The 9,602-nt window shown below is 35.2% G+C and overlaps 1 protein-coding gene across 1 annotated transcript; it reads left to right on the top strand.

Annotated features, from left to right (window-relative positions):
• The first annotated feature begins 2,650 nt into the window (after nucleotides 1-2,650).
• Nucleotides 2,651-4,366, top strand: LOC125503284 (alpha-amylase-like). The gene is made up of 2 exons (XM_048663350.1): nucleotides 2,651-2,760; nucleotides 3,832-4,366. The coding sequence occupies exons 1-2, from the start codon at nucleotides 2,721-2,723 to the stop codon at nucleotides 4,272-4,274; spliced, it is 483 nt and encodes a 160-aa protein (XP_048519307.1). The 5' UTR covers nucleotides 2,651-2,720; the 3' UTR covers nucleotides 4,275-4,366.
• Nucleotides 4,367-9,602: the final 5,236 nt, after the last annotated feature.

Here is a 9,602-nt window from a genome sequence, read left to right as displayed (position 1 = left end):
ATTTAGCAAAAGCTGATCCAAATTTACAGATCTAGGGTCTGCAAAATCGGTTTCAACCGGGCAGAACGTAAATCTCCCCCTAGCATCAGATGTTCTCGTAAAATGCGTATTTCGTGTAGAGCCTGATAAAATAAATCAGTTTTTTTGCATGTTTTGAATGCTAAATTCCACAGTGTACCGACCTTTTCAAGTCAACTGAGCCTGAATCATTTATTTATCTCATCTTGTAGACTAAAAGAGACTAATTTTAGCAAATAAACTGCCCCAAATGACCCCAGTTTCCAAAGCAGTGAAGCATTTCCTAGAAAGAGTTAAACGTTTAGAATGCATGAAAAAAAACTGTCGGTCGCTTTTTTTAGGATGTAGAAGATTTAGTCGTAAATTTTTTTATGCTCTCATTAAAAAAACATTTAGAATGTAGAGCTCTGAAGTTTTAAAATATTCCATTTCCGTCCTTTAAAATTCCCGTAATTTTCTGGCAGCAACTGCTACATGATTCATTCATATGTTTCAGCTTCCAAGTGGAAAAAATTCGAATGCAGCTAACTAACGTTGAAGAAAGTAAAAAGTAAGTAAAAATATTTAAGTATCTGAACAAAGTATTCTAGTCTCTTCCCAAATTTAATTGTCCTGACTAATCACCTGTTAGGCCTAATTAATTTTAGAATGTTTTAAAGTGTTGCAATTGCGATGTATTTTAATGTGTGATATGATGAGGCTGCTGACGAACTGTGATTGTTTTAATAAATGACTGAAACCCAGGAATTAATGTTGATTTGGAATTGAAACACATTCAGGAAAGTATATACGTTGAAAAAAGTGCAAAAATTTGTCTAGTTTTTTTAAAATAATTCCGTTTAATGAAATTTTGCTCCCGATTGAATCAACAAAATTCAGCAATTGCAAACCTTATTTTCGACAAATCTAAATCTAAGCAGTTAAATATGCTCCCTTTTGCTCTAAATGAGCCCCTACTAGATGGGCTATAAAACATAACGTTGTAGTAGTGGCACTTAAAGCGTTTTACCATAAAGTTCCTGAAGATACTTGCGCTCTCAATTACTTAAGAGGCTGAGTAACTTAGGAAAATGCAGGCAAGACCTTAGAATTTATTATGGAAAGGACGATTTTTATGCTGTTGATTACGACCAAAAGCCATTAGCTTACCAATGGCTATCCAGACAAGAAAAACCGATTGCTTACCTGAAACAATACATTCAGGTTAACGTTGTACAGTAGATTAATCCAATGAAATTGGTACTAAACCCGACTAATTAATTACTAGTAATAGGAAATATATTTGATTAAAACCTTGCCTGAAAATCAATAGGGTAACTTCAACATCGTAAAGTTGCGGTTAACTTGAGTATTCTTCCCTCAAGTCGTATTTTCCACTGGCTCACCACAATCCGAAGCACAGTTGTGGCCCATAATTACGTTGCATGTTGGAGATAGCAGCCAGGTTCGGTTATTTCTCCATTAAATCACATGCACATCCAAATAATTACGTTAATTAGAAGAGAAGGCGGATGGAAATAGAAAAGAGCCACGCCGAGAAATAGGAATATATCTCGTTAAATGCATGCCTAGATCCACAAGGTTTCACTAGGAGGGATCAAATTACTCAAGCAGGGTATTGGATAGAATGGAAATAATAAAACCACCACAGCTGTTTTTCTTTAAGATAATTTTGATGAAGACAAACATGTCATATTGAACCATTCAATAAAACAAATCCTCTTGAGAACACTTTTCTTCATGCACCAGCAGATAGTCTCCTAAAAAGAACCTGCCGCAATAGCTGCACTCCCCCAGAACATCGCTGCTATTCTCCTTCGGAGTGTAGTACTTAGAGTTACTAGGAGCTGATCGAGGAGTAATTGGACGCGGCGACAAAGTGCGAGAAGACATGGTGGTGGAACCTCTGGAAAAGGGCCTTGGAGAGTTCGGTCTGGAGCTCAGCCTTGGAGAATTCGGTCTTGGCATTGTAATCGAAGGTCTAAAAGTGGCCTTTGCCTTCACTGTCGTGGTGCTTGCAGAAGATGGCCTGCTGTTAAAAGGGGTCAGCTTGAAGGCATTTTGGGAGGTGTATCTTTGAGGAGTTCGAGCATGGAAGCGCGCTCCGTCTACTGAAGCGCTGGAGTTCACTTGTGAAGGAGTGACGATTTTGAAGAAGGTTTGCTTCACTCGCGGTTCTCTGGTCTGCTTGATTTTGGTGAAGATTTCGAAATTTTCCCTGTCCTGCAAAGCGCTAAAGACTTCGTCGAAGTGGTGTTGCAGAATTTCGTCGTCCATTGGAAATTTTGGGAAATACGTGGAAATTGACAAGTGGGTTCAATCAAAGTCATTTGAAAGTTACAGGGTTTATCAGGAATGTAAAATTTTCAGTTGAGAAGAATGTTTGTTAAGTCACTTTTATTTACTGTGCAAAAACACTTAAACTATCTGCAGAGGAATTTCTGTATTCGAGCATTTGTTAAGCAATAGCTATTAAAATGTTATGGAAATTCTATTATTTTCATACGTGCAGAACACAATGACTCTGTGAATGTCTATCCGATTCTGATTAGCGATATTTTGGAAGTTATTGCACTGGCTTTAGAACAGCAAATTAAGTGCCGTTTTTATTACAAAAATTTAGTACATAAAGGGGACGGAATTGAAGAAAAGTTAAATCTCAACAGACTTAGCAGTTGAGCAGTTTCAGTCAAAGAGCAAACATGAAAATTTTCGGTGCTATCGCTGTCCTGGTTTTAGGAGGTAAGTAATCGTTTTCAATAAATATAAAACTTTTCAAATTTAACAATGCTTTGCAAATAAAAACATCGGAGGAAAATGTTACAACTAAAATTTTGCTTTCATCGATCGTTTTTCGGCAGCTCTGAACAATTATTTTGCTTAGTTGCTATCCTTCGTTCATATTAGCAACATTAACTGTTTCAAAATCAGCAAAACGTTTATGAAAACAGAATATTTTTGATACTTTTTTATGTTCTTCCATCAATTGTTTGACCAAATGTTGACTTTTTGAAAATTTGTGACAAAGAACCCAGTTTTTCACTGTACTCGTGGTATCAAAAATTATACAACTTTAAAAATTATGAACTGAATGCTGGCACCGAAGTCCTCAAATTGAGAATACTCGTACTTAATAAAAATAAAATTGCCTTACCATGTTCACTTTTGCTCGTTTGAACTGCAACATAAACTCGACCGTGTTTGAGATTTTTTTTAAAGCTAGTTTAGGTATTTGGACTACTTTCGATGTGCTTTTCCCGATTTGATTATTGAACAATTAGGAAAATCGGTTATTTCAAGATCGATTCAATTTGTCCCAAAAATAAATAAATCGCTGGGTCGAACGACATTAATTTTTCTGAAATCGAACGGCCTGGTTAGAAAGGCTTTTTCGGAAAAATCGTGAAAATGAAGCTGAAAACCTTAAAGTTTTAGCATGAACTGCCATTTTGCTTCTAGAATTTCCAAACAATCAAATTCACTAATTATTTGTTGAATTTTTTGCCCTGAGCCTGTTAATTACAACGAATCTATAATTAACATATGTTTTATAGTTAGTAAATGAATTATTTTAGTTCAATCCAAGAAACTGCTTCCAACGTGGCAGTTCTTGGTTCTCCTTTATTCTTCTGCAAAATTTTTGTTTCTCGCGTTGATTTTTCTTCTTAATAAAGACAAAAAATCGTTTTCATCAACAAAAACCTACACCAAGCGGCTTAACCGATGCTATCGACTGCGCCAATTTCCGAACGTTGATTAATTTAATCAAACCCAACAGCTTCGTGCTTCAGTTACATCAATTCTTCGTTTCAGTTGTTTCATTGTCTTCGGCTGCTAACATCAATTTAATGGATGGCGAAACTGGATTAAGGCGTGCATTCAAGTGGATTAGTTCTGAATGGGACGAATTAGTGGATGATGTGAAAAATGGAACCGTCCCAAAAGAAGTTGTTATGACTGCCAAACCAACGACCAAAAACCCCACTGAAACTATCATTGACAAAAGATCAGTAGAGCCAACTTTAAACACCTCAACCAAACCAATTAAAACACGAGTAATCCGACCAACAGTGGAATGGACTGAAAAGCCAACGAAAAAACCAATCGGAAAACCAGTTGGAAAACTAACGGAAACGTATGTAGTTGAAAATGGCACAGTGGTGACCAAATTAACTGTAAAGCCAACTGTAACGCCTACTGAAAAGCCAACAGGCAAACCGATCACAACCACAACCAAAAAACTCATGACTGTTTAAGTTAAGGGAGCCGACACGTGATGGTTTAGGGTTTTTTTGAAAATGATGTAACTCATTGCCCGATCATGAATAAAACATCTTCAAAATAAAAATGTATTAATCATTTTATTGTATTATCGAGTGTATTGTATTATCGAGTATAAGCGAAGTGAAAATTGAAACTAATTTTGAAAAGTTACTATCAATTAATAAATCAGTAAGAATGCTAGCGATTTCAATAGATGCGAAATAGTGACGAAATATTCTCATTAAAGGCGGAAGAAATTCAACCAGTTTCAACATAAGTGATCACATATGTAGGGATTAGTGTACTTGGCAAAATTAGTTTTAATTTTCAAGCAATCTGTAATATTTAATGATTGGTAGTAGCTTATGCATGCCGTAAAAGTAAGCAATAATGTGCTCATAAAATATTTTATTATGCACCACGTTAATGTGCACAACGCCCATATTTCGAGAATAATGTATGTGCATTTTACTGTATTTGATAAATGCATATAAATATTTCCATAAGGGAATTTACATAGCTAATTCTGAGGAATTTTTCAATCTACTTTCCAGCGCCTCTGGAATTTCAACTTGTAGACATTTTCACCGGCTTTATTAACGTCCAGGACCCTACAAAATTTTATATAGAAATAAGTCCAGTGAAAAAATATACTCGACAAATTGGAGTGCGAGTATTTTTCAGCTACAAGACACTACGCCCATATTTTCATATTTCCGCATATGAGAGTCGTAAATTTTGTCGAAAATCGCCTTTGAATCGAACAATTTATGGACGGCAAAGACATTTTATGCCCGCTCAATTGGCCATTTGCTACCCATATTTTTGCAATCGAGTCACGCGTGATCCTGACATTCCAATGGATTATCAAAGGGCAAATCGTTTATGAAAAGTTCAAAAATATATTTCAGATAGTAAATATATTTGCTTGATAAATGGAATTTCATGTAGCCATTTATGGGTTTTCAGTATCGGGTTGTACGGAAAGTAATTCATTGTGTCCTAACAGAAACTTGTATTTTTTCACGCATAATCGCTCCATAATATGGAAACTCATGCACAATGACTTTTATATGGAATGGTTCTCTCTGGTGGTTTTTTGACGGTACTATTTCGAAAATGGCAAGAGAAAAACACCAGTTTCTGCTCTTCCTCTATCGAAAGTGTGCGAAAAACTTATATTAACAGAAGGCCAGTGCCAAACCTGGTTACCAACATTTCAAACTGGTAATTTTCATATTGAGGAAGCCAAAGAAAGCGCAATAAAGACACTAATTTACGCAAACCTGCTAATTCCAACAACAAATTTATCAATCTTGTTCGTTGATCGTCAATTGAATTATCTAGATTTAACCTCAGAGATCGAGTTTAGGTTTTTTCATGTCTTTTTGGAAAAAAATCGCATTGGTGATTAAATTCTCAAAAAGCCAGAGGGTGATCCATTTTTAAGCTTTTCACCGCGGTGTACGGGAAATGGATTACTTGAACCAGAAATTTGCTTGTTTAACAACAGTGATTAAGTCTCTTTGGGGCGATTTCGAAGAAATCGTTTTTTAGTCACTTTTGAACAACGCGGCGATTAATTCTGAAGTGTACCTTTACCAGCTGAACCAACTGAATAATTAAAATAAATGAACAAGAGATCAGAACACAAACACAAGCATAAAATGTGTACTGTTTCACTAAGATAAAGCGCGACCTCAGATAAGTTACTCCATCTACTCAAGTTTACATGCTTACAGCCAAAGCTTCTGAAGCTGAAATGGGATTAACTGCTTTAGCCACCGGATTCTCCAGATTTGGAATTTACCCATTATTACTTGTTCTGCCTACCAACTTTTCAGATGTAAAAACCGTTACTTCAAACAAGGACGTTCAACGAACAATTAGATCGGTTTTGCACACCAAATACTTTTGGAGCGTAGAATGACAACAAAAAAAAATGATGTGAAAATGAACTGACTGAAGTAAATGATTATCTTGCTAGTTTACTTTTATCTTCAGAACCTTGTGATTTAAGGCCTACTCTTAATCCATTACCTCGCTAAAACCTTAACGAAACTACTGGGAAAAGATTGAGTTACAGACTTTGTTTCATACAAAATGAACGACATTACCAGGCTGCTTAATAATTACAGGAAATAAAGGGACCCTAATCCGATCCGATTGGGGCGTCTGATGTTGAAAAAGCCAATAAGAATGAACCATTGAGTGAGATAATGACCAACATCTTGGCTTATCCGAAGCCATTACGCCTAACGGAGTGTGAACAAAACAGAAACAAAACAACAGATTTCGCTTTAGAACTGATTCAATTAGCTTTAAAACGAGACATTTTCCAGTTTTTGTGCCAGAAAGTCCGTGTATTACAGTCGAAGAAAATACCCTGAATTATATTCCTTTTTGCCCCCAATAATGGCTGAAAACCAGAAACTGTTGGTTTGCCAGAACCAACCGCACACCAACTAACAGGACTTCTTGTTAATTTTCATTAATTAAAGTAGCTGTGATGGTTGAAGTGTAAAGTGGGCGTCTAGTTAATCAACTTGCGGAAAGTTTGAAGAAAGTGGCTCAAGAAAAAGAACAGGCAAGTAGGAAAACTTGCTCAAAAGAAAATTAGCGCTGTTGATTCTGGTTAAAAATAGTACTTAAAAGTGGTTGACCGCAATACAAAGTGCCCTAAAACTTGATTATATTGAAAATTGTACTGTATGTATAATTGAAAATTACTAAGAGTCTGTAAAGCAAATACGCACAAACTCATTTACCACTGTGGGTTTTCCTAAATCCCCCATTTAGGCAAGCATTTTTTGTTAGGCAAATTGGAACTGCTTCTTGATTAAATCCTCTGAAATTTTCTGATTAAACAACCAATCGTCTTGTACAAATTGTAGGGCGAACTAGATTAAACGACTTACTATGTTCGACATGGTTCTGCGGATTTAAATCAATGCCTGTTCGTTTTCTCCGGTTAACCAGATTGAACAGGAGCAAAGAAGGTACACTTTAATCAAACGGGGAGGAAACCACGGCTGACTCCCGTACTTGCTTAATTAAATTTTTATTTTTCCGCAATTTGCTTTTTAATTCAAGTAAAGTGTTCTGTTGCAATGTGCATGTGCTTAAAACCTTTAATTTCCAGTTTATTTCGTCTGTCTGAGATACCTGCAGGTTCGCCATTGGTTGATATAGTAAAATGTATTTTCCGATCGGTTGAAGGAAATTCTAATAAAAGCATGGCTCGACTGAACTAATTAATATTTCCGTGCCAAACATACCATTTTAGTTATTCATTAAATTAATATAGACTGATTAGCCTAATGTAATGCCAGTTAAACTTGCTTTCATGAATATTACATTTGATATTGTTTGGGGGCCGAAATAATAATCGAAATTTGATTTTTCCTTTTGGGAATTTTGACTACACTAAATATATGGAAATGGAATTCCGCATTTCATGACTTAATTTGGATAATATTCCGAGAAATATTAACAATTTTTTAAGGTATTTGATTTATCAGTGAAACCCAAGTTTTTCAATTTAAAGCTCGTTGAACGAAATAATACCTGGAATAAATGAAAGCAAAAGTATAAGCGTATCCATAAGGCACAGCAAATTGTCATTCCCCTCTTCAATTTCGGCTAATAGGATTTCATTAAGAACCTTCTAAGCTGTGAAATTGAGTATTTCGACTCAAATGAAGGCAATTTCGCAAACAGACTTAATCTCTCTTTCGCGCTCATATTCTGAAGCCAAAGCCAAGGAGCAAAATCGCATTTAAAAGTTGCGGTAACCGATATTCTCATTTAATTTGGGACTTTCCTGAGGAAATATGAATAGGTGATGAGTTTTCCAATTTTCAAGTATAAATATTGCTATTTATTGTTGGACGGAAGATATTTTATTGGAGTCTCCAAGGAAATGTTGCATAATTCAAATATCCGAAGGAATGACGTGTATTTAACATGGAATGTCCATTTGCAGCTTCGGAGTGAATGGCACATCTATTTTGGGACGATGTTCAATTTAATGGAGGAATCTCATTCGGAATTCCACGAGTCCAGCTATTCTATTATTATGCAATTATTAGGCCAAAAGTGCTGCATTTATTTTTAATTATCTAAAATGTAAATATTTGATTTTCACAGTTTTGGCATTTTATTGAGGTGCAGAAATCAATGGAGCTAAACGAACTGAACGAGATTTATTTATTTTCAGTCTAATTTTGGGGCTGAAAATTGGAATTGGAATTGGAACTTGCCGGCAAAAGCAACACTTTTGCAGTATGCAACATCATTGATATAACATGACATATCGAATTGCATTTATAGTAAACCAACATCAATATTTCCGCATTTCGATTTCACTTGGCAGCTGTTTTCAGCCTGAAAGATATGGCTCCAATGTGAATGTAATATTTCGCTACTGTCCATACCGGGTTATGATGGCAGCCAATATATTCAAAGCTGGAAATATGATATGAAACAAAAGGCTTGTATTCTTTAGACGATTTTGTATTATTGTCAATATCAACTGGATTTTTTATTGCGTTTTTAACATACCTAGTTACTGACTTGATAAAGTAACCAATCTTTTTAATAAATTGTTTCTTTGCAGGCTTATTCCATCTCAGAGTTTTTTTTTATTTGAAAACTTATTAATGATCCTGTTGCACTATTTATGCTGCAGAAACTTTACCAAGTGAAAGTCTATGTTAGTAACTCTTTTAGTGCTTTTCGCAGTAAATACATGCATACAGTTCAACGTTTAAAATGTGTTTATAAGTACTTTACTGTGCCGTTTTAATCAACTGTAATTTATTCCTGAAATGATTTATTATACAGAAGGCTAATGTGCAGACTGCCTATAGATTTGTGTTATTTTGTGATGATATATTATGTTTGATTAAAGCTTATTCTGCGCTGGAAATAAAGCGTTAAACATTTCTTTGCCTGTCCTATATATGAACAAAAATGTTTAACCAACTGGTCAAATTACTGAAGAAGTTAAAGTGTTTGTTTTCAAATCAATATTAATTGTAAAATTTAGTAAACCCTTTGTTACATGTTTGCCTTTCCTGTTCAAATTCAATTCTTTCATAAATAAATTCCCTCACAACGCGCGTAAATATCCTCTTAGCGAAAGCCTCCTGCAGTGCTAAACTGCCTCTATCTTATCCTTATAGCTCATAGGTAATTTTCGCCACTTTATGCGTATGTTTTATATTGGGCTTAATTAAATATGATTAATAAAATATTTTTGTGTAAAGCCGTTTTTGATGGTAATGCTCGCTCTTTTTCGCTGATTTCATCTCAATATT

Source organism: Dendroctonus ponderosae, unplaced genomic scaffold, assembly GCF_020466585.1.
Source record: "Dendroctonus ponderosae isolate FM_Combo_2020 unplaced genomic scaffold, Dpon_F_20191213v2 Dpon_F_20191213_167, whole genome shotgun sequence".
Taxonomy (NCBI): domain Eukaryota; kingdom Metazoa; phylum Arthropoda; class Insecta; order Coleoptera; family Curculionidae; genus Dendroctonus; species Dendroctonus ponderosae.
Note: the sequence above shows the minus strand (reverse complement) of the source record. Positions and strands in the feature narration are given on the sequence as shown.

Bases quoted from the DNA above. Each gene is read 5' to 3' on its own strand.
- LOC125503284 (XM_048663350.1), top strand. From the start codon at position 2,721: ATGAAAATTTTCGGTGCTATCGCTGTCCTGGTTTTAGGAG. The intron at 2,761-3,831 runs GTAAGTAATCGT...TCTTCGTTTCAG, and splicing joins CGCTGTCCTGGTTTTAGGAG to TTGTTTCATTGTCTTCGGCT.